Below are 25,756 nucleotides of genomic sequence, written 5' to 3'. Positions count from 1 at the left end.
AAACCAAAGAAGGAAAGGAGGAGCAAGAGCCAAAAAGCTCACTTTCCTAGGGTATCAAACAGGCATGAAAGCCTACAGGTTTGCCAATGAGCACAATTGTCTGAGTTATAGCAGATCAGCCAATTTCTGTGAAGACAATAATTGGGATAAAATTCATGGTCATCAGGTGTCTCAGCAGGTACTTCCTTTGTCTGACAGCTCTCATGATGGGAATGAGGTGAAACTGGAGGGATCTCCTAGTAGGGCCTCATCAGAGAGTGAACAAGGTGGAAGGCCTGAGCCAAGAGTGTCAAGCAGGAGTAACAAGGGAGTTCCTCCTGTAAGATTTGGTTTTGAAACTAATGATGTTAACCATGTGTATGTGAAAGAGCCACAAAGTTACCAGGAGGTGTTGTTGCTAGAAGGGAAGAAAAAGGAGGGTTGGCTTGAAGCCATGAAGTCAGAGTATGACTCTCTCCAGGAGAATGAGGTATTTTCCCTGACTCACCTGCCTGATCAACGAACAGCAATAGGGTGTCGATGGCTGTACAAGGTCAAATATCTGCCTACTGGGAAAATCCTTAGGAAGGCCAGGCTAGTGGCCAAGGGTTATTCTCAGAGGGAGGGACAAGATTTTGACTAGGTGTTTGCCCTGACCGTAAAATCAGAGACGTTAAAAGCTGCACTGTGCAAGGCTGCAAGGGACAGTATGCAGCTGCATCACTTTGATTTTACTACTGCATACCTGAATGCAAATCTAAGTGAGGAGTTGTATATGGAGCAGATTCCTGAGTTTGCAAGCAAAGATGAGCTGGGAGTCCTGAGACTGCATAAGGCCATCTATGGTTTAAAGCAAAGTGCTCGGGCATGGTCACAATGCCTTAGCAAGGCCTTACTCAAACTAGGTTTCAAGCAAGGTGTGGCAGATCCTTGCATGTTCACTAAATGCGTGGGTGACACGGAATGTGTGCTCGTGGTTTATGTGAACAACATCTGCCTGATGTCCCACACAGAGGAACAATTGCAGTGGTTCAAAAAGGCTGCTGGGAGTGTGTTCAAAATGAAACATTTGGGGAACATTCAAAACTATCTGGGGGTTGAAATAACCATAAACTCAGAGGGGTGTTTTGAATTGAGCCAAGGGAAGAAAATTGAACAACTTCTGAATAAATTTGGAATGGCAGAAGCCAAGTGCACTGATACCCCCATGACAACAGGGTATGCCCGGGAGGTGGATGACAAAGAATTCCACAACAAGGTGCTATATCAGTCCCTGGTGGGGTCATTGCTGTACTTGTCTTGTTGGACTAGACCTGACATTTGTATGGCTGTGCATTTATTATGTCAAAGGTGGGCTTGTCCTTATGAAAAAGACTGGATAGCAGCAAAGAAAGTGCTGCGGTATCTGAAGGGCACTTCTTCAGCTAAATTAATACTCAAAGCTGATGAGGAGGAGCCAGTCACTGTCTACAGTGATGCTAGTTGGGGAGACAGGGAAGACGGGAAATCCACTACAGGATATGCAGTGTATCTGCATGGGGCCCTCATCATGTCGAAGTCTTTAAAACAAACCCATGTTTCCACTAGTACGTGTGAAGCTGAATACTCAGCCATTAGTGACTGTGAGATACAGTTAGAGTGGCTACAACAACTGGTTAAAGATCTGAACCTGCAATGGAACTTGCCTGTAAGGGTATTATGTGATAATACAGCAGCGCAGCAGTTGGCAGGAGACCAAGGTATCAGAACTACGAGTAAGCATATTACTATAAGGTACAACAATGTCAGGAAAGCGGTGAACAATGGGTTTATCAAACTGGAACATTGTGCTTCAAATGACAACATTGTGGATATGTTTACCAAATGTTTACCAGTGGAGAAATTTGTAAAATTTCGAGGTTCTTTGGGGCTTGCAATGTCAGTCTAGGAGGAGTGTTGACATGTAAGACTGCACATGGCAAGCAGATAGAAAAGATCTAAGTGACAGCCAGGTGATTGGTGATGTCACATGACAGCTCAATGACTGAGCAGAAAAACTGGCTTGCACTGGACTGAGCTAGATGGTCCTGGAGACAAGGCAGCCAACAGTTGATTGGCTGGGAGACTATGCCAGTAATGTATATAAGTGTAACATATATGTATTTGGTTGTGGGTTGAGAGAAGTGGATGCTTTGCGAAGCACTTTGACACTGTGAAATAAAATAGCACTTTTGTATACGTGCTGACTCTGCAGTATTCACTCGCCTCTGGGGTGTCTGATACTTCTTCCAAACACCAACATGGGGGTGCTGTTGGATGCCAGCCTCCTCTTGGGTAAACAGGTCGCAGCAGTGACCAGGGTGCCTTTCACCAGCTTTGGCCCTTCTGCCACTGTGGTGCATACCCTGGTAACATCCAGATTAGATTATTGCAATGCGCTCTACATGGGGGTTGCTCTTGAAGGCTGTCCAGAGGCTACAGTTGTGGCCAGAATGTTGACTGAAGTGGGTCACAGAGATCATATCACTCCAGTCATATCAACACTGGCTCCTAATTTGCTTCCAAGCTCAATTCAGGTATTGAACTTTAAAGTATTGAACTTTAAAGCTCTATATGGCTTAGGCCAGCATACCTGAAGGAACACTTTCCCCTAACCTACCTATTTGTACTGGTCATCTTTGGAAGACCCGCTTCAAATGTCCTCACCATCTGAGGCTATATGAGTGGCAACCCAAGAAAGGGTCTTCTCAGTCACTGCACCAAAAAGTTTGGAACTCCCTTTCTGGCGGGGATTTGTATGCCTCCCTCTACCACCAGTGTCTGAAGATTTTGTTTTGTTTTGTTTGGCATGCCCCCAGTAACTTTTATTGGCCCTCCTCCCTGGTTGTGATGTTAGGTGTGTTTATATGTCTTTATTGAAGTATTTAAATATGTTATATATATATCTTATTTTAAATGCTGCTTTTAAATGTTTAAATGTTTTGATGTTCTCCACCTTGGGGATCCTCTTTGGCAGCATAGAAATGATGTTCATCACCTTGGAGACTCTAAAGGAAGCACAGAAATGTTTTAAATCAATATCAGCGGATAGTTCTGGTGGGGGCAGAACATGCTATCAAGTCACTGCTGACTTATGGTTTTCAAGGAAAGAGATTCATTTTTTTTAAATTTTTTAATTGCTTTTATAATTAAACACAAAATTAAAAAAAAAGAAAAATACAAAATAAAACATATAACATAATAAAACATATATAGAGCACTATTACATCTATTACTAATACATTGTTTACTATCTTTTAAAAAGTATATAGTTCCCAAACCTCTACCACCCACCTCAGTGCCCTCCACCTTTGGTGGAGAGGTGTTATGACAGTATATAAAAACTTATTTTTATAATCATTGTTAAAAAAACACATAAATCTATAATTCATTAACTATACCTTTAAAATCCGTTTTTGCCAATTTATCCCAATATGTGGCGGCCTTTGACCATATTTGTTTAAATTCATCCTTATCTTTACCATGTAAAGAGTCTGTAATTTTGGCCATCCACATATACATCCAAAGCTTTTCTCTCCACTCTTTGATTGAAGGTTTATTTATTTGCTTCCATTTCTTAGCAATTGTATTCCTAGCCGCGGCAAAACTGTATTGGCATATGACTCTATCAGCATAATCTATATTCTTATCGGGAATACCCAATAAGCAAAAGGCAGTATCTTTTTTTATATTTGACTTAATCAAATTGTTAGTTTCTTTTAAAACTAATCACCAAAATCTCTTGATTTTGTTGCAAAACCACCAAACATGCATAAATGTACCTATCTCAGTTCCGCACTTCCAACAAAAACCCTCCTCCTCTTTTTTCATTTTACTTAATAGTACTGGAGTTATATACCATCTGTAGAACATTTTATATAAATTTTCTCTTATTTCGTTAGTAATAGTAAATTTAAATTCCTTCTTCCACAAATTTTCCCATATTTCCAAATCTATATTATAACCTAGTTCCCTCATCCATTTCACCATCACTGGTTTAAACCTTTCCTGTTCTAGATTCATTTCTATCAATAGTTTATAAATCTGTCCTATCAATCCTTTATTTCCCTTAGTTAATATAATCTCAAATTTGGATTTAGTTTGATTAAAGCCCGTCTTATTATCTTTGTTGAATATATCCCTTAATTTATAATACATAAACCAATCTTTAATTTGAAGCTCTTCTCTGGTTTTCAACATCCATATCCCCTCTCTATGTTCTATCAATTCTCTATATATAGTGCTATCCAGATTTAGATGTATACCCCTTCTCATATAGGCTTCTATGGGATTAATCCAAGCGGGAGTTTTGTTTTCCAGGAAATCTTTATATTTGTTCCATGTTTGCAATAAACTTTTCCTAATAATATGGGAATTAAAATCTTTATTTACTTTCTCCTTTTCATACCATAAATATGCATACCACCCAAATCATAAATTAAATCCCTCTAATTCCAATAATTTCGGATTCTCTAATAGAATCCAATTTTTTATCCAGGTGAAGCAAGCTGCTTGATAATACATTCTCAAATCTGGTAATCCCAGCCCTCCTGTTTCTTTCAATTCCACTAAATTATTATACACTATCCTATGTCTTTCTTTACCCCAGAGAAAATTTAAAATATCTTTCTTCCAGTTTTTAAATATCTGTACGCCTTTCACTATTGGTAGGTTTTGAAACAAAAAAAGCATTTTAGGTAATAACATCATTTTAATTATAGAAATTCATCCCCACAATGATAATGGTATTTTTTCCCAACTTTTTAAGTCTTTTGCTATCTGTTGCCATTGAGTTACATAATTATTTTGAAATAAATTAAGATTATTATTTGATATCCATATACCTAAATATTTAACTTCGTGTTCAATGCTAAATCCTGTCTTTTTAGTCAGTAGTTGCTGTTGTGAAAGAGTCATATTTTTACCCAATATCTTAGTTTTGTTTTTATTAACTTTAAAACCTGAAAGCTGTCCATATACCTCCAAAATTTTATTTCAACTATCGATTTGCTCAATCGGATCAATCAAAAAACATACTAAGTTGTCTGCATATGCTTTAACTTTATATTGATTTCTCCCAATTCTCACTCCAACATCATTTTGTCTTAAATTTTTCAATAACAATTCTAATACCAAAATGAACAGCAAAGGGGAAAGAAGGACATCCTTGTCTTGTTCCCCTTTGAATCTCAATCTTCGGTGATAGCATTCTGTTTATCAGCAAATTAGCGGTTTGATGAGTATATATACTTTTAATGGCAGTCCTAAAATTCTCACCAAAATCCATAAATTCTAATATTTTAATCATAAACTGCCAATTCACATTGTCAAATGCTTTTTCTGCATCTAAAAATATCATAGCTATCGGGGTTGTATCTTGTTCCATGTATTCTAAAAGATCTATTACCACCCTTACATTCTGACTGATTAATCTCCCTGGCAAAAACCCTGCTTGATCTTCATGTATTATTTGATTTAATACCTTTTTCAATCTCATAGCTAAAATTGCAACAAATAATTTGTAATCATTATTTAATAATGAAATCGGTCTGTAATTTTTGACTTCCGATATATCCGAGTTCACCTTAGGTATTAATGTTATATTTGCTTGTTTCCATGTTTGAGGAATAGTGTCGTTTATCAAACATAAGTTCATCACATCTAATAGATAAGGGATTAGCTGGTCTTTAAGTACTTTATAGTAAAATGCGGTAAATCCATCTGGTCCTGGTGATTTACTTAGTTTACTTTTACTTATTACCTCTTCTAGTTCTGCTCTAGTTATTGGAGAATCCAGTAATTCTTTATTTTCTTGGGTTATTTTTTCCCAATCAAATTTAGTGAGATATGATTCCATCTCTTTCTCTAAAACTGGATTCTTTCTATACAGATTTGTGTAATATTCCACAAAAGTTTCTATTATCTCACCTTTATCTCGTATTATCTTACCCTTCCTTTTAATTTGGGTTATTGGTACTTTTTTCTCTTTATGCTTGAGTTGCCAAGCTAACATTTTACCCGGCGTATTAGCATGTTCAAAGAATCTTTGTTTATTAAAGATGATTTTCCATTCAATTTCATCCGCTATTAAAAATTCATACTGATGTTGCCCTATTCTAATCTTGTCAAGCTGTTCCTGTTTAGATATTTTATCTTGAGATTTTCTAAGCTGTCGTTCCCCTTGTCTTATTTCATCCAAAATATGTTTTTCTTTGCCTCCCTTTCCTTAAACCATCTTGTATTCTGTTGAATTAATACTCCTCTAATCACTGCCTTGCCGGCATCCCAAACTATATCCTCCCGAATACCTTTATCTATATTTTCATTAAAATAATTCTGTACATCCACCTTCAATTTATCCACTATTTTAGTATTTTTTAGAAGAACTTCATTTATTATCCAAGGTTTCTGTCTTCTATGTCCTACGTTAATTTTTACTGTTACCGCATTATGATCTGATAATACCTTAGGTAAAATCTCCGGATTCTCTGATCTGTTTATCAACCCTTTTGAAAGCCATAACATATCTATTCCGGAATGTGTAAGATGTCTTAATGAAAAATAGGTATATCCCTTCTTATTACCATTTGTCAATCTCCAGACATCAAACATATCCCATTGATCTGTAAGATCGTTAAATGTTCCAGGCAATTTGCCTTCATTTTTTGCCTTTTTCTTTTTACCAGATCTATCTAACTTAGGTACCATTACTCCATTAAAGTCCCCCATCCATATAATTTTTTTGTAGCATGTTCAGCTAATATTATTGCTAAGTTATCATAAAACATTTTTTGATTGTTGTTAGGCGCATATACTCCAACCAATAATATCTTCTGGAACCCACAAAGTATTTCCACCAACAACATTCTTCCTTCTACATCATGATAAATATTTTTCGGTTCTAATGACAAAGGTAAATACATAGCTATTCCATTAGGATTTTCTTTTCATTACATGACGTGAAAAGTTCATGTGTTCCAATCTAAATACATCTTTTGGGAGTATATGCGTCTCCTGTAAGCAAATAACATTAGCTTTAGACTTTTGTAAATGGTAAAATATTTTCCTCCTTTTGTTGGGAGAATTCAGACCATTGACGTTCCAAGAAAGAACCTGTAACATATTAAAATTCAGTTAGATCCATTATCTCCTTCCAAAGCCAAAATTATCATCCATATCCCATAACCTGTCCCCTTCTCCCTCCCTCATAAAATTCATTTTTTCTCTGTTCAGCCTTCCTTATCATCAGTCGGAGACTCCTCTGCTGAGTCTATTGGTAAGCCTCCACCACCAGTTGCTTCAGATGCCTTTCTTCTTCCATAGACTCTCTGCCTGTAGGTTGTTTGGTCGGCTTGGTTGGTTTAAAGAGTTCTGCATCATATCTTCGCAAAAACTGTTGGGGCTTATCCACATCTGTAAACTTAAACCTTTTAGCCTTGAAGGTGAAAGAAATGCCCTGTGGAAATTCCCATCTAAATTGTATTCCATTGAGTCTTAGACGCTCCACAATCTCCATGAAATCTTTCCTTTTCCTCAGCAACCTTGCAGGTATTTCCTTCATCAATCTCAGAGATTCATCTTCAACTTTAAGTGGCATCTTGTAATGGCTGTTTAGGATAAGATCACGATGACTCCTGGAGAAAAGTTGAAGCAGGCAGTCCCTTGGTACTTTATTTCTAGTTGCATATGTAGAATTAATTCTGTAGGCCATCACTATCATCCCCTCGATAACTTCTTCCGCCTCCTGTAGAAAATCTGCCAAAAGACTTGTCAGATATCCCCTCAAATCACGTCCTTCAATCTTTTCTTTCAGCCCGCGTATGAGTAGGGAGGATTCCTTGATCTTAAGTTCAAGCATTGCCATTTGATCTTCTTGTTTCTCATCCCTTTCACACGAAGCTGCTAATGACATCTCCAAGGTGTCCACCTTTTTCTTGATTTCTTTAGTCTCTTGTGTTGTTTTAAGAAGTTTGGCTTCCACCTTGTCTTGTCTAACAGTCAGAGAGGTGATTGTGTCTTGCAAGGCAGCAATTGCAACTGAATTCTGAGATGTAGTAGCTATATTTTGGGTCAGCTCCTGCTTCATTTCTGTGACATCTTGGTGAGTCTTAGTTAACAGTTCAAATACAGAGTTCAGTGTCACATCAGGTTTAGCTTTTGGAGTCATCTTTGTTGTCACTGATGTAGTTGATAAGGATGAAGTTGTCTGTTTTAGTGTAGGTGCAGATACAGAAGGTCTGCGTGGAGGAAGCTGTACCAGTAGCTTTGTTTCTTTAAGAGATTCCTTGCCTTGCTTCTCTTTTTCTTCCAGATGCTGAGCAGAGTCCCACAATAATCCAAACAGAGGGAGGGGGGCTCATCGGCTTAAAAAAAATTAGTTCAGCTGGATCACTTCAGTATGGAGAAAACACACTTGTTATGACATATCAGTTGTTATATTTCATGTCACTGTGACTGTTTTCTTACTCTTTCCCTTTGTTATAAGAGTCTTCCAATACTGAAAGCAAGTTTTTGAGCTGCGTCAGTCCTCTGGCAAAAAGCCAAAAGTCACTAAAGAGAGCGTAGTGAAATTATAGATAATCCAAAGTTGTTTCCTTAATTCACACCTCTGCCCAACACCCCAGTTTAAAGTTATTGAGTGAAAAAAAGTTTAAAATCAACTTGCTTTTAAAATCGGATCCCACCACCGCATCTTTCCAGCTGGCCCTTTAAGATGGCGCCGGCTCTTCAGCAGCTCCCGTCAGAGCAACCACCGCCGATTTCTCGGCGGCTATCGCTCGGATGACGGGGCTGCCGCCGGCTCCCAGTTCCACATCCCCTCTTCTCCCAAGGGGTGCCGCTTGCCGGTTTCCACAAGGGCGGCTTTAATGCCCCCGGGCAGTGGGCAGCTGGAGTGCGGCTCCCCATGCTTGTGCTGGTGGCGTCGTCCGACCCCGGAAGTCCAAGGAAAGAGATTCAGAGGTGGTGTGCCATTGCCTGCCTCTGCATAGGAACCCTGGAATTTCTTTGTAGTCTCCCACCCAAATACTAATTAGGGCCAACCCTGGTTAACTTAGTTTCTGAGATTTGACAAGATCGAGCTAGCCTGGGCCATACAGGTCAGGGTAATAATTTGACCAGATCTTGTTAGTAATACGGGTACAAATACAGTTGCCAGCCTCCAGGTGGGGTCTGGCATTGTCCCGGATTTACAACTAATCTCCAGAATACAGAGATCAGTTCCACTGGAGGAAATGGCAGTGTTGAAGGGCAGAGGCATGGTTGTAAAGCAGTAGAACTAAATGATAAGTGAGCAGAAGAACAGCTCTGCCAACTGGCTGCATATAGAGACAACATAATATAATTTCAGAGGGTAGCCATATTGGTCTACAGTAGAACAGTTAGATTCCAGTTCAGCAACACCTTAGAGACCAACATTACAGCCATCACTGTCCATGGGTATGCATATTCATGTTTTCATCTCTCTACATCTCTACAAAACATCATCTCTACAAAAATACACAAAACCAGGCACCAAAAACACGGAACAGTGTAAAAATAGCTGAATTCTTACTAGTACAGTAGAAATCCATGGCTAAGATTGAGATGAATCAGAAAACTATTTTTGACTTCATTATCTTTTTGAAAGCCTCTTTTACCTCCTTGTTCCTTACACTGTAGATCAGAGGATTCATCATTGGTATTATCAATGTGTAGAAGACAGAGGCCCACTTGTCTTCACCCAGTGCATATGCAGATGAAGGACGCAAGTACATGAATATAATTGTCCCATAGAAGAGGGTGACTCCGGTCAAGTGGGAGGCGCATGTAGAGAAGGGTTTGTGCCTACCATTAGCAGAGTTTATCTTTAGGATGGTGGAGAGAATGAAGATGTATGAGACTAGGATGACAGTGAGAGAACTGAACTCAAGGAAACTGGCACAAGCAAATAGCAACATCTCATTGATATGGGTGTCTGAACAGGAGAGGGCAAAGAGAGGGGGCATATCACAGAAGAAATGATTGATAACATTGGAGCTGCAGTAATCTAAAGTGAAGAGAGATATCGTCTGTACTACTGTATTCCCAACCCCAGCAGCGTATGAACCTAGAATGAGGCAGATATAGACTTTTCTGGACATGATGATGGAATATTGTAGTGGACTGCAGATGGCGACATAACGGTCATAAGCCATAGCTGCTAACAGAAAACATTCAGTGTCCACAAAGGCACCAAAAACAAATAATTGTGCAACACAGCCAGCAAAGGAAATGACCTTTCTTTCAGTCAGGAAGTCAACAAGCATCTTGGGTCCAATGGCCGACGAGTAACAGAGGTCTAGGAATGACAACTGGCTGAGAAAAATGTACATGGGACTATGCAGATGAGGACTGAGTACTATCAGGAAGATCATGCCCATGTTGCCTACAAGGTTGATCAGATAGATGGTGAGGAACACTACAAAGAGGACAACTTGGATCTGTGGATCTTCCACAATTCCCAGGAAAACAAATTCTGTAACTTCAGTGTGGTTCTCTGCATGCATTTCTTTTATTTTTTGTGATTTGTAGGTGAGCACAGAGGTACTTATAGCTGAGAAGTTGTGAAACACTGAAATATCTTCTGTGTTTCTGATTTCTCTAAAGCCTAGAGCAGAAAGAATGAGAGTCAGTACTATGCACAGTTCACGTAACGTCCAAGCACTGCTCCTTCAGTGTGGTCCATTATCTGCCAAATAATGAGATTCAACTTGATTATATAAAGCAATCAGAGTTTGATTTAGGTCCTATCTAAATGTTACACATAGCCATATGTTTAACACAGTACTAAGATTATTTCTTCAGGTGGCAGTTTAGAGCAGAGGTGTGTGTGGATGTCTTCCACTTTTCCATTCCAAATAATCCACTCCAAGCATGTTTCCATTCTCTTTGCACTGTTCCAAATGGGGCTCCATTCAATTTTTCTGTGACTTTGTATGTGAAATTGAATCACCACCAGCTATTATCAAGAATTTCCTTCTATAATATACATTGTATTCACCTATTGCTTAGATTGAAAACAGTCTCACTGTGATGGGCTGCTTCATCAGGGAAGGAAAATGTGGTGTGGATAGGGCAGAGGCTCACTGCCGGCTGGTCTTGGGGTGGGGGTTCCACTATAATAAAGAAGTGTGGCCTTCCCAATAGTTCGTAAACTTTTATTAGCAAGTCCAGTTATACAGCACTGGTTCCCCAGGATGCACGCAGACAGTTTGCCTCACTCTCACCCCATGCCCCATCAGCGTTTCCTTCACTCTCATAATGCCTTCTAGCTCCTCTGCACCACCAGTTTGTGTCTATCCCAATAACTAGTCATGGCCCCCTTCCCCAGGTGTTGATTCACCTACTCTCTGTTACCCATGAGCTCTCAACCCAATGGCACTCCCTCATCCTGGATCAGCAAGCCTCATCCTGTTGTTGGCCTTCCAGGCCATACTCTTCTTGTGAGGTGGCAACCCACTTCTCCACCTGTGGTCTCTCATCCCCCAGCCCATCCCCTCTTCCTATCCATGGCCCCCCTGCACCCGACCTGTCACACTTATTTGAAGATGTGAGCCCCTAAATTATTGCTCTCTGTCATGGTCCACTATGCAGCTAGAAGTAGGGCTGTTGATGTATACATGCATCTCTATGGAGGCACTGGGTGAACTTTCCCACCGTTTAAAGCCCAGCTTCTCCATTGAGATACATTGCAAAGATCACACTAAAGCATCTGAACACAGCCACTTTGTCAATGCATTTCAATGGAGGAGGACCCCAGACCCAATAACTCCAGACCCCCTGACCCAACCTTTACCAAACTTGGGGGTTCTTGCAAGGAAGAACCCTTCCATGCAAGCTAGAGTCCCTTCTAGCTACCCTGAAAATTTGGGACCTCTACCTGCAAAAATGCTTCCCCAGGAGCTGCAAAAAGTCGCAAAATGGGTTTAATGGGTTTAAATGGCCATTTTTTTCAGGACTCCCAAATTTAAAGCTGAATTTCTACCTTTACCGGTATAGGAAATTCAGCATTCGGGTTTTCCGGAGGGGGGGGGAATGACCCGAACCCGAATTTCCCCCCAAAAAAATTTCAACAGCCCTAGCTGGAAGTTATAGGCAGTGGATCATGTTGTGGGAAGTACTGGCCACTAGATCCAGTGAGGAAGAATGTTCATTAGCTGTTGAAGTGAATGATTGGTACTCAGAGGAGCTGGACAGGATTGCATATGGAAATAGAGAATACAGAAGAGTTAATCTTGTATGGCAGAACAGATCTGTGCATTCACAGTATTAAGGGTGATTTTGAAAGGGGGAAAATATGGAAAGGGCTGTGAGAAGAACCTGTAGACCCACCCCCACCATTATCTTGAGGCACCATAACTCACTGTCAGCATTTTATTTTACAAAATAAAGTTCTCATCCCTACTTATTTCTAGATAGAGCACACTGAAAACAGCAGTTGTTATTAGCACTCAAAACTACTGACAGGAATATTTATATCCAATCTATGATCCATCCTCCAAGAAGTGGGAGATAAATTACTCCATTTCCTACAGACATCTGTATAGTTTTTAAATTGTAGGGAGATAGGAAACCTGCCTTTGGAAAGTTCAGAAGATTTCTTAACAATTGCCCTATTGTTTCCAAGAGGGAACACACATTGTCTTGTTGGTAAGCAGCTATGTCACACATAGATATACACAAGGAAATTTCAATAAAATCTAAACCATGAAAAAAAACCTCATTGGTTTCCAGCCACTAATGCTAATTAGAACAAAGGGCTACAGCATTTATTTAAAAAAATATGGTTTTATGTTTGCAGACACTAAAAACTGAAATCTGTTCCAGTAATGTCAACTACTTTTATCACAAACAAAGGACTCTTTCTTCCCCATACACTGATTTCTTATAAAGGTTACATACAGGATTCAGCATACAGGATTGCACAGTCTCAGCCTTACCTGCTGTCATTTTCATTCATAATGTGCACTGATCCCAGAAGCTGTAAGCATTTGCGTTCTTTTTTAAAGAAGCTGGGTGGTGTTTACTGAGCAACAAAAGACCTTCCCTTGGTGGCACCTCCCGTGGCACTCAGCCTAGATAGATTGCATAGTGATTATTATTGCTATCAAAATAGTTGTATAGAAGAGTTATGATGATGTGTGTACCGACATTTCAAAAGAAAATGAACAAATTTGAATCTGGGCATAGTCCTTAGGAGAGGAGAGCTCTCCTCACTTCCAGACTTTGCAACCAACTTCATTAATGGCCATAAACTATGACCCTAAACAATGGTCATAGTTCTTTGTTGTTTTACCAAATTTCATCAAATTATTCTACTTTTTGCCATGGTAATGTCACAGTAAGATTGTATTCTCAAATCAATTTTGACAATGAACATTTCATTGGAAGGCAACCTCATGTGATGAAAGTGGGTTATTTTTTACATCAATGCAGTAATCTGTTGCCTACATCATCCCTTGCTCAATGGCAAACTCTTTGCATTCAGAAGACCCCAGGTCCATCCCTAGCATTTTTCATCAGAGGGATCACAGAGAGTTGGCTGGCAAAGAAGAATCACTTGGAGAGTCACCACAAGGTCAAGCAGTACAGTGATATTTGGACCAATTCACAATAAGGGATCTTCCTATTGTCTATGCAAGGTGCAGTACATAGATACCTTGCTCAATGGACCACTACAGCAATTGACAGATAGAAAGAAATGCTAGCAGAACTTTGCTGCTGTTTGAGACCAGCAGAATCTTTTTTGCGTTTTCGTCCAGCAGGATCAGATGAGCTGAGGAGCCAGTGAGGCTCAGGAGGCATAGACTGCTATTGAGCTTAATAAAAGAGGCTCAAGTGCTAGCATGGATTTCAGAATTAAATAACTACATTCTATCTGATTTAAATTTCATATTTGCAATAAACAGGATGGGCCATTCAATAAGCAATGCAAAAGGATTAGGACTGCCGAAACCTGAAACAAACTGGAAAGGGGAGGAAGACAGCAGGAAGGAAACATTGAGAAGACCCCAGGTCAACTCAGGACAGGAGACATCAAGCTGAATTTTGGCTTTGGGAAGGCTGCCTGGCAAGGAAAGCATTAGCAGCAACCTTTCAAAGGCCTGCCTTTAAAGCAGCTTCAAGACTTTGTTTTCCCAAAACAGTCATTTACTTGTCAGTAGTTGTATTTAAGGCACAGTGGTAGAAAATGTAGTTGCATTTTTTCAGCCTTTTGAAATGTCAAAAAGCTGCAGTTTGACAGTGAAGAGTTGTGAAATCTCCTTAAATGAGTTGTTGCTTTTAATACTTCTCAAGGCAATAAGTGATCTTCCAAGTTTGAACAAGAGAAGAGAGTGGTGTTAAAGATGAGGTAACTGCCACACTGAAGCTTTCCAATTCCTTTGGTTCCTAATTAATTGTGCACACACCCCTGACAGCTTTTACCAGACTAGAAGAAATAGTGGGGTGGAAGAGAAGGGAATTACGAATTAAGAAAATCAAAGGGATAAATATTTGTGTGCAAATTATCTCAGTGGCAACTTAAGACTCTACATTTTTTCAACTGCAGTATATGTGTCTTTGAAATGCCTTATAATTTTGCTCGCAGCAGTCTGTTTCCTTGATAATAAATTATTTCTGAGAATAGCTTCAATATCAGGGTGGGAGAATGATATAACCACTAGAGTGTGCATTCCAGAATCCCTGAGCCAAAAATATACACAAAAATTGCTGTTTCCGGTCATGACTGTGATTTTCCAGAACAGTTACACAGATACTGGATTCTAAGGCATTACACACACACACACACACACATACAATCTTTGTAGTTTTTCATGTTTTCCTTTGATTCTCCAAATTTCCCAGGCAGTGGCTTTGGAAAGTGGCTGCCATTCCATCACAATCCAGGAAAAGGGCTGCAGTTCTGGCTCACTCCTTCCCTCCCTCTTAGGCCTCAAACTGGCAGGCCACAATGAGGAACTGACCTTTTCCAGCTTATCCACTCATTCCCTTTCACCAAATAGAGTTTACTATCTGCTGCCACCATCTGGACATTCATAGAATGGCAGTCTGACTGCCCACCATTCGACTCTGTAAGAAAAAAAAAAATCAGAAATCCACTCTTTTATTCAGCCAATAAGAATTTTGGCCACAAACCCTCTTGTAAAAATATGCAAATGCACGGAAGGGAAAGTGTTACCTGAATTGCTCCTTTAAATGGGGAAATTAGCTTGAGCAATCGGAAACTACGTATTTATATAGCGAGATCGCAGCCAACTATACCGGAGCCCATTAACTGTGACCTTAAGAATCAAGACAGAGGCAAAAGGATTCCAAATTAAAAAGTGTTTATGTTTTCTTTCATTCAATGAGGACCCAGCTTGCTGGGGGTAAAAGGGAAGATGACTGGGGAAGGTCCTGGCAAACCACCCCACAAACAAAGTCTGCCTTGGAAACGTCAGGATGTGACGTCACCCCCATGGGTCAGGAATGACCCGGTGCTTGCACAGGGGGCCTTTACCTTTTACCACATGTACCTTGAGATAAAGACTCTCTGAACATTGCAGCAAAATCAGAAATTGCAATCTACAAGCTCCTTTGGTAGCTCATTTCATGGAAAAAGAAATTCACCATCTGATTTCAAGTTTTTAGTTACTGACATGATAGTACCCAAACCCTACCAATCTTATACTATGGAAAAAATACTGTTACAAAGAAAGGTCCATTGGATTTTCACTTTAAATACATTGGCTTCATATGGCCTTATTGATCGCTTGGACCTATTTCATTTTTTATAAACTTTGCTCATGTTTGAGGTTTACACGTGGAATAAATCTCTCAGTTTGCTCCTGGTCCCTTTAAGGATGTATTTCCCTACATGCATATAAACCTGGGTGATGCAATGTACTCCACTTCAGTGCATAGCCGTCTACACTGCACATGTTAATTGAATTTATCTAATTACTTGTAGCAACTCCAAAAAATTTCAAAATAGTAGTAACAACAAAGGTTCAAATAAATTGCAAAACATACATTACAATATACAAATAATGAGCAAACGCAAAAAGCAAAAGTGTTGATAATATAACATAGAACCACAACAGTGATAGGTCTGCCGGCTAGTATCTCATTTCGATATTCTTCTTCGGACTGTAACCTTGAAATTCAACAACAAACAAAAGTATAACTAATAGAAATATCACACAATAATTGCATATAACTTGTTTACAACAGGTTACATGGGACTTACTGTAGCTATAATCAGAAATGAGGAAGTTATCATTTATGACACATAGGTCTGTAATGAGTAAAATAAAATACATAACAATTAGTAAACAAAGGCACATAAAGATAAAATGGAAAGTCTCCCAAACCCAATTGAAAACTTACACTATGAGACAATGAAGCCATAAATTCAATTAACATGTGCAGTGTAGACGGCTATGCACTGAAGTGGAGTACATTGCATCACCCAGGTTTATATGCATGTAGGGAAATACATCCTTAAAGGGACCAGGAGCAAACTGAGAGATTTATTCCACGTGTAAACCTCAAACATGAGCAAAGTTTATAAAAAATGAAATAGGTCCAAGCGATCAATAAGGCCATATGAAGCCAATGTATTTAAAGTGAAAATCCAATGGACCTTTCTTTGTAACAGTATTTTTTCCATAGTATAAGATTGGTAGGGTTTGGGTACTATCATGTCAGTAACTAAAAACTTGAAATCAGATGGTGAATTTCTTTTTCCATGAAATGAGCTACCAAAGGAGCTTGTAGATTGCAATTTCTGATTTTGCTGCAATGTTCAGAGAGTCTTTATCTCAAGGTACATGTGGTAAAAGGTAAAGGCCCCCTGTGCAAGCACCGGGTCATTCCTGACCCATGGGGTGACGTCACATCCTGACGTTTCCAAGGCAGACTTTGTTTGTGGGGTGGTTTGCCAGGGCCTTTCCCAGTCATCTTCCCTTTTACCCCCAGCAAGCTGGGTCCTCATTTCACCGACCTTGGAAGGATGGAAGGCTGAGTCAACCTTGAGCCGGCTACCTGAAACCGACTTCAGTCAGGATCGAACTCAGTTCGTGAGCAGAGCTTTTAACTGCAGTACTGCAGCTTAACACTCTGCCCCACGGGGCTCCTCACATATGGTAGTGCCCATGTATAAAAGATCACAAGAGCAAATAAGAATGTAAACCTTATTAAATGATGAGCAATTGGAAAAATGATTTAAAGTAAAGGCCCTTTTAGTAAAGGGATGAATGAAAGTTTTGGTCTGAATTGCCTGAGAACAACGGGTGCATACATTTGTAATGGCATTTCAAAACAGGTGTGACACTTGCAGTTTTTAAGTCAGCACATACCAAAAGATCTTTAATGGACTGAGAGTTTCGTAACTCCAATAACAGGCTTGGTGTCACAAGACGGAATGGAATTTAACAAATGCCAGTGTCTAAGGATGATATTGTTGATCTGCATAGCCAGAGGAGAAAATTGTAATGAAAAAAAGATAGAGCTGTCCTGTGTAGAAGTGGAATGTTTGATAAATACATCTTTCCTTGGTTTGCAACTAGCACATTTTCTGGCTAATGTAAGCCCTCTGATGAGGTATCCATGTTGCTGAAACATTAACCAGATTCTCAGCTTCCACATCATGGTCTAAATCAGATGTGGTATTCCGCTTAATACATAAGAAGGAGCTAAAAGGAAGATTCCTAATAAGCCAGGGTGGATGACAACTAGCGTTATGAAGTAACGAGTTCTTATCTGTTGGTTCTTATTCTCTTCTCCTCCATTTGTGTAATTTATTTTTGGACTGAGAATGTCAGAAAGGCAGCCACTTCCTCATGTTCTTCATATCCTGATTTGATTTTGCACACTCTTTTATGGTATATGCTGAAACAGAATTGAGGTTATGATGAAATGTATCATTCGTTCAATCATTTATTCATTCATTTCTTTAAAATTTTACCCTGTCCCTTCTATAAGGAGTTTGTTGGTGGGAGAGCATGGGATGGAAATATTCCATTGGATTTAATGCTGTATTGCCTCTCATAGCTTTAAGTAATGGCCTCAACCTCCTGCAGTGTATGTTGCAATTAGAGTCACTATCTGGCTTCCTCCTGTGCATTTTACCATGGTCTTGCCTTCAGAAATCAGCAGGATAAACTTTTCACAGGCACAGCAGGAAGAGAGCATTGCAACATCCTAATCTCTGATGATAAATGTGCTACTTATAGGCATTGAAGAAGGAGACCACAAAACAATTGGCAACTGAATTTGTTTGTTTTGTTGTTTGTTTAGTATTTTATCCCTCTTTTCTCACCAAGCAAAGCTGCTTAAAAGTACACTTTTAAACAAATTGACATAAAACTCAGTATAAAAAATAATCAAAACACAAAAAGTACAACACATCCTGGGTTGGAGCCTGCCAGGTTAATCCATGGGCTGTGATCCATGGGCTAAGAGCCAAGAGTCAAAACCCTTCAGCTCTGCCCAGCCTTGGCCATCCAGGTCAGGGCAGAGTTCCTCATACCTATGGCCATAAGCAATAACTTAAGTTTGCAGGACAATAACCAAAGTCCCCAGGATCTCCTACACAGTGCAAACTTCCCTGATGATTCAATTATAAGTGCAAGTAAAGCTTCAGTACCCAGCCATTCATCCAAACTCTGTTTCTTTCTTACCAGTATTAATCCAATCAGGAAGCAATCACACCTTTTGCCCACTGGCAATGACCAGATATTGCCAGGCATAGTGAGCCATACCTCCAACTCCTCTTTGGGGTATAAATATTACCCCTTTCACAATGGCAAGGTGTGTGTTCATCCCTGCATGCACCCCCACTTGCTTGCTTGTGGGCCCCCTTCTTTTTCCCTCCCTACAGCTGCCATTTTGGACCACCCCTCTGATCGGTAAATATACCTTCCCCTGGGAACCTCATAACCTTGTGTCCACCCCCTCCTTCCTTTTATTTCCTAGTTCTTGAGTGTATCATGTTTTGTGTATGTTTTGCTCTGTGTGTGTGTGTGTTTAAAATGTTATTTTTACAATAAAAACCAATTATGTCTTAAAACAAATCACCTTATTAAGGGTTTTCCACAGGGATTTGATCTCTGTATAAAAAGGGAAAAGATTCTGGTTACCCTTGCCTCTTGCAAAATATAGTCTCCCCAGCTAATTCCCCAAACAAAAGGGGAGACTATCTAATTAGGATAACAACATAATTTTTGCAAATGACGAAAATGGACTACGTAAATTTCAATACAAAATTTTAAAGCCCAAATATGCATTTCCTAAATTATATGGACATTTAATATACAAGCTGTCCTTTAAGCACATTCAGTTGAAAGTAATCTAGATAATGGTAGCAGAAGCGTGTTCTAAGAAGTGTTCTTAGAAGTGTGTTCTAAGCATAACACAAGGTAAAGAGCAGTAGGGAATTGGTTCCCAAGAGAAACTCTGTATGGAAGTCAAGTAGTAAACAAATCTTTGCACAGGAACAAACACCAGATGTAAAGTCTTAATTGCTCCACAGGTCTGAAGTGCATTAAAAATGCTACAGGGATTAAGCCCTTCAGAACCCCTATATCATTTTAGATAAATAGACGTCATCATACCTTTCCCGTCAAGATTCTTTGAAGCAATGGAAGAAGGAATGGACTCTTCCCGTGTACACCGAAACTAGTGAGAATAAAGAAGGCTAATAATGCCATCCTATTTTATAATTCCAAATTTTTAGAATTCCCCAAAAGATACATTGTATATCTTAGATTATCCAAAGCAGATTATCTATGCTCCGTGGAGCTCTTGGTGCGCCGCAAAACATCTCCTAGTGTTCCATGAAGAGATTGGAAAGGAAAATACTACAGTAATTCAGTTTAGTATATAGGTGCTAGGTGATAATTAGTGCTCCATGATGAATTTCTCTCCTGAAAAGTGCTCCATGACTCAAAAAGTTTTGGAACCTCTGAGCCAAAGGAACAAGGAAAGGGGGTCACACACCCTGTAACTTTGTCCCAGAGCCTACTCTCTGAAGATGCCCTCCCTAACTCTTGCAGCTTTAAACAATCTAGGTATAATAAGACTCTTTATACTTCTCACTCCAAGAATAATGACATACTCAATATCATTTAAGACATGCATTGGATATTTGGGGTGTTTAAATTTAGTGCTAAAATTTACATTGACTATTTGTTCCAAGCAACATAAGACACATAACAGAGTATATCTTAAGACAGCATGCAGTTTTCCATGAAATTTCATCCAACTGCTATTTCTTCTTTCTCTGAAAGATTTGCAATATCTGGAATGAACAACTTCTGTTCTCTTTGGCTGGGCTTGGCAAGGTAAGGCACTTGAGGCTGAGACTTGAAAGTGTGGGTACAAAATTTGGTGTCAGAGTAAGGTTGACTTCATATATATTTTTCAAACACCTGTAGCTGCATATGTATAATTTGTAGATTCCATATAATTAAATGATGATAATGGGATATGGCAAAAACAAATTAGAATTACAAAGGCATGCAGTTTCATTGTCTTTCCATGTACTACTATGCTGACTGACATGGCTGAAGTTGAAGTGTTATATGTGATGGTGCCCTAGTTGGCCTGTTCCCCGCTCAAGTGAAAAGAAAGAGTTCTCAGGTTCTGTTGGATGTTTGCTTTGAGAAATGAAAGTCCCAATATCCTTGGCTGTGAAATGATGAGAATGAATTTTGAAAGCTCTCTTTTGCAACTGAAATATCTTCATTTTGATCTCATTTTTCCATTTAAAAATTGGAATTTTTCCATTTCCATTTAAAGAGGAATTTTTGCACCATTTCCTCTTTATGCCAGATTTATCCTGTAATAATTAGCATGTTTTCCAGTGTTAGTGTTGCATTAATTTCATATGTATAAGTATGTTTAAATGATACAAATAGCATATAAATTGTATAAAAGACAAACAAGATAATCAGGAACAGCAACAAAAATTATATGAAAGACAGAGCAAATGGTATTCCTAATGCACCTATTGTGAAACACCTGTATATGTTATGATATGGCATTGGCATGATTCACTTATTTATGACACAGAAAGGATTGTGCAATGTAAAGTGACTTTAATTAGGCAAAATAGATTATGCAAACACATAATGGGACAGTTGTCAGACTCTTCAAAGTATAACTGCAGAGCCAGGAACCAATGTGTTTCCATACCATTCCAGTTCTCTGAACTATTTTTTTCTGATCTCTATGAATCAGAACCTTTCAGAATAAGATATTAAAAGGTAATGGTTGCCAGCACTGGACGCCTTGAAAGTTTTTACTCAGAGTTAATTACAAAATGGTTAGAGAAGCTCATTAAAAAACAACAACCAAGAATTCGGCAAAATTTTAAAAGCTAATTTTAAAAGACTTTATTGATAACATGGTTTTGTTCCAAGTTAAGAAGCTGAAAGCCCAGGCAACTTTTCAAGGGCAGCTGCGTGTGCAACCCGAATTGTAGATATTAATGAGAAATGTGTTAAAAACTGAGCCCAGTTAGCTGCCAGTTCATCTTTTTTCTTTCCCTATTTATTTTTCTTGTAAAATCTGTGGATCAGAAAACATTTAGTAAAATGGACCCCACATTCTGGTGAAACATGGTGCTAACATCACAACCAATATCTGTGTTAAATGTTTCCAGGTATTCCAGCACATGATTGCTAAGAGATTCATGGAAGGAAGAAATCATACTACAGTGACTGAGTTTATCCTTCTAGGATTCACATCTAACCCAAAACTTCAGCTGAGTCTGTTTGTATTATTTCTGCTAATATATATAGTTAGCTTAGCAGGAAACCTTGCACTCATAATTCTAATCGTCAGCAGTTCTCACCTCCATATACCCATGTATTTCTTCATTGGGAATCTGTCTTTCTTGGATGTTTGGTATTCCTCTGTCTATACCCCAAAGATCCTGGTAAACTGTATCTCAGAGGATAAAAGCATTTCCTTTGGAGGTTGTGCTGCCCAGTTCTTCTTCTCTGCTGGTCTTGCATATAGTGAGTGCTATCTCCTGGCAGCTATGGCTTATGATCGTTACATAGCCATTGCTACTCCGCTGCTATATGCCACTGCCATGTCCAGAAAGCTCTGTATAGGACTTGTGGCCTTCTCATATTTAGGTGGATTCATCAATGCCACAATTCTCACCAGTGAAACCTTCACATTGAGCTTCTGTGATGGCAACATCATTGATGACTTCTTCTGTGATGTGCCACCTCTGGTAAAGCTCTCCTGTTCTGTGACTGAGAATTACCAGTCTGTACTATATTTCCTCCTTACTTCCAACATCATTGCCCCCTCAGCTTTTATTCTTGCCACTTATGCCTTCATCCTAGCAGCCATCTTGCAGATCCGCTCCACTGAGGGCAGGTGCAAAGCCTTTTCTACATGTGCTTCCCACCTGACAGCTGTCACTTTGTACTATGGTTCCATCCTCTTCATCTACTCACGCCCCAGCTCCAACTACGCTTTGGACAGGGACAAATGGGCTTCCGTGTTCTACACAGTGGTCTTCCCCATGCTGAATCCCATTATTTACAGTCTAAGGAACAAGGATGTGAAAAATGCTGTGAAGAAGCTGCTCAGAAGAAGAACAGGTTTCTAAACTGAAGGCTCACAGAGGTGATTCTGGTAGACAGAAATGATAAAGCCTTATTTTATGCTAAACCTTTGTGTTTCACTGTTGTCACCTCCACTAAAATATGTGTCCCAGAATAAAGGTGAGCATTAACATCAGAAACTGTGTTGCGCTTTCAGCCCTCCCAATTGTAAGCACTTGTTAGTCCTGATAGTCCAAAAGCCATATCAAGAGACAGATAGTCCAAAAGAGTTGGTTTATTGGTAACAGGTATGCAGAGCTTAGAAATCAAAAGGCAGGAATGAAGGGGGAAGGGGGAAGGGTGTACATTCGGTTATATGGAGAAAGCCAGACAATACAGTCATATCAAGATAACACAGTTCACACTACCAGGCTCCCACAGAGCTCTCAGGCCCTGAGAAGCTATGCCAGCTGGAGCCTGCTCTGGTAAACAACCTTGAAGCTGGAGGCAAACGGAGAATCTAAAAGTCAGCCTGACACCAATCTCTTTAGAGCAAAGTGTACCATACAACATCTCACTGACTAAACCAAGCTATATGCTAAAATAAACACACACTTGCTTAGACAGCTGAATCATACAGTTCAAGCTCTCTGCTGGACTTCAGACTGCAAGTAGAGGAGCCCTGTTTGAATGTTCTCCATTAAGGTTGGTGTTTTTTTTTTAAAAAATGTGATGCTCCTATGCAGAAAAGGACAACATGCAAGTGAGAATACTTGCATGTTTTCTATGGGAGAGCATGGTGGCTAAAAAACCTGATCAAGCCCATGGGGCAGCTGCATTCAACACATCAGCACCAGCACCATTTGCCATGGGATTTCCCCAGCTTCCTGGAACAGTTGTCTAGAGGAAATAAGGAGGACTTCATTTCTCTTGTATTTCCATAAGGGTCATGATGCCAAACTTTTAAAGAGGGCTTTGGGGGCTACTTGGTGGGCAATCTTCTGGCCCAAGTTCCCAGTCTCTGTTGGCAGCTCTTTTCTCCAGTGGGAGCAAAAAATAATAATAATGGGGGAAGTGTTGTTGCATGACATCACAACATATCATGAGTCTGCCTGCAAATGCCTCCTCAGATGAGAAAGAGACAGAGGAAGCCAGTCCCAGCCCTTAGAGGCCACAGAAGACCCACCAGACAAAGCTGAGACTCTGTCTGAGGTAGAAGGGGAGTCTCAGGTTGAAGTCAGCTTGCCACACCTCAGTCTTACAGGCCAAGTTCCAAGGCTGAAACAGAAGAACAGCAGCCACCATCCTCAACTTCAGGGTCACCAGAGCCTTTGGAACACCGGAGAAGGTGGGCTTGGGGGGAGACACAGGAGTGGTGCCATAGTACATGGTTGGCAGCCCAGCACAAGTCAACTTCTGCCTGTAAGCTTGAGTCACCACAGGATCAGGGCTGACAGTCACAGAAGCTACTTAGCCAGTGATGAATGGCACCTGTCTGTGGCTGACTCAGCAGGTTGGGGAGTTGCATCTGCTCCTGATCAGGGTTTCCCTGATAAAAGCAGCCAGAGAAGGGTGAACCAGTGTGGAAGCAACTTGTCCACAACCCAGCTGTTGCTCTGACTGCAGTGTGTTTTGACATTGGACTGGATTTGGTCTTTGTTTCTTGGTTTTACCCCTGACCTTGGAATGTGACCTGGCTTGTGCTTTCTGGATTTGCCCTTCTGTTTTGGTGCTTGGACTTCTAACTACTTGTGTTTTTACCCTGGACTGTGCCTTGGACAACACTTGCTGCTTGTTTCCCCATATGCCTGCCTGAACCTGGATACAATGTAATTTCTGATGGAACCTGGAAGTTGTGTCACAACACACTTGGAATTCTCCAGATCTTTATCGTTTTTACCATAGACATTGGGGGAGTCCTGAAGTGTCACAATTTCACATAATCTCTTTCTGCCCCACATTTTTGTTGCCATTGTAGTGAAGAGGCCATCTTACAACCCTACTCCTAAATGTCTTCTAGAACCAGGAGACTAGAATTTTCTGTGAGGTAGAAGGGATGTGGTCTGATAGGAATTAGGGCTGTTGATTCGGTTCAGTCTGAACTGAAAAACAGCCGAATTTCTCCCGATTTGACGGTTTTTCGGTTAGGATTGAACCAAACTCAAAAAAGGGGGGGAAATGGGGAGCTGAATTTGGCTAGTTCGGGGTGTTCCCGAATAAATTTGGCAAATTCGGGCCCTTTAAACATCTGCGCCTTCCAGCTGGAAGGCGCAGATCTGTTTCTCCCCCCCCCCCCCGCGCGCCTTCAGGGGACTCCCCTGAAGGCGTGCGGGGGGGGGGCTTTAAATAGGGCTTGGAATAGATCTGTGCCTCTCGGCCAGGAGGTGCAGATCTATTTAAAGGGGCCCCCCATGCACCTTCAGGGGAGTGCCCTATTTAATGGGAGGGGGAGAGTGATAAGAGCTAGTCTGTATTCAGTATACATTAACACATGCACAAGGAATTCTATTTGCAGACCATGATTTTCCCAACTTCTCATCCCACAGCAGTGCCAAATGTCCCCTAAAGAATGCTAGAATTTCATAATGAACATAAAGAAAAGAACACTAACCTTTTAAAAGATTCATAATGAACTAAAAGGCCAAGGCAAAGTCAATTTATTATTCACAAAAGTCTCAGGTTCCAGCATGTTTTGCTCTCCTGAATAAAACATACTCTGAGGACTGCTAAACCAGTCAGAAGCGATGGGGAGAAGGATATTTTAGCCAAGTCAGATATATTTGCATACTCATTTTAAGAAGCCTAAGCAGAGGATGGACGATATCATTAACTTTGATGTTCCTTTTGAGTCCTTGGAGTTCAAAATGTATTTACATGCAAAGTGAAAAATATTTACTCTGGTTTAGAATGCTGGCAAAATATATTGTATAGTAGCCTGATCAACAACAGAGGGCAGGCATTTTGCTGGCTCTTCTTACCTTTAATTTCTTTGTATAGACAGCAGTGTGGTTTAGTACCACTCACTATTCCTAAAGCAATCAAGACCACTATCTCGTAAAGTGGTGGAATTCTTTGAATCCTGCTGAGACACATTCCTAGACAATTTGTGGATAAAAAATGCTTTGTATCTGCTTCAACTTTGAACAATTCAAAGCCCCCCCCCCACGCGCGCCTTCAGGGGAGTCCCCTGA

The 25,756-nt window shown here is 40.0% G+C and overlaps 2 protein-coding genes across 4 annotated transcripts; one reads left to right on the top strand and one right to left on the bottom strand.

Moving 5' to 3' along the window:
• Positions 1–9,587: 9,587 nt before the first annotated feature.
• LOC130478826 (olfactory receptor 1019-like) lies at positions 9,588–12,571 on the bottom strand. 3 transcript variants are annotated; one of them, XM_056851069.1, is made up of 2 exons: positions 12,550–12,571; positions 9,588–10,498 (listed from the first exon to the last, which is right to left on the bottom strand). In XM_056851069.1, the coding sequence occupies exon 2, from the start codon at positions 10,395–10,397 to the stop codon at positions 9,588–9,590; it is 810 nt and encodes a 269-aa protein (XP_056707047.1). In that variant the 5' UTR covers positions 10,398–10,498; positions 12,550–12,571. The 3 variants fall into 3 exon arrangements, with proteins under 3 accessions (XP_056707047.1, XP_056707045.1, XP_056707046.1); XM_056851067.1 differs by lacking the exon at positions 12,550–12,571 and adding an exon at positions 10,685–10,702 and having other exon boundaries at positions 9,588–10,511; XM_056851068.1 differs by lacking the exon at positions 12,550–12,571 and having other exon boundaries at positions 9,588–10,526.
• An 8,660-nt stretch (positions 12,572–21,231) lies between these two features.
• Positions 21,232–22,630, top strand: LOC130478728 (olfactory receptor 1013-like). Its single transcript, XM_056850917.1, has 2 exons — positions 21,232–21,251; positions 21,718–22,630. The coding sequence occupies exons 1-2, from the start codon at positions 21,232–21,234 to the stop codon at positions 22,628–22,630; spliced, it is 933 nt and encodes a 310-aa protein (XP_056706895.1).
• The last annotated feature ends 3,126 nt before the right edge of the window (positions 22,631–25,756 follow it).

This window comes from Euleptes europaea, chromosome 6, assembly GCF_029931775.1.
Source record: "Euleptes europaea isolate rEulEur1 chromosome 6, rEulEur1.hap1, whole genome shotgun sequence".
Classification (NCBI taxonomy): Eukaryota; Metazoa; Chordata; class Lepidosauria; order Squamata; family Sphaerodactylidae; genus Euleptes; species Euleptes europaea.
Note: the sequence above shows the minus strand (reverse complement) of the source record. Positions and strands in the feature narration are given on the sequence as shown.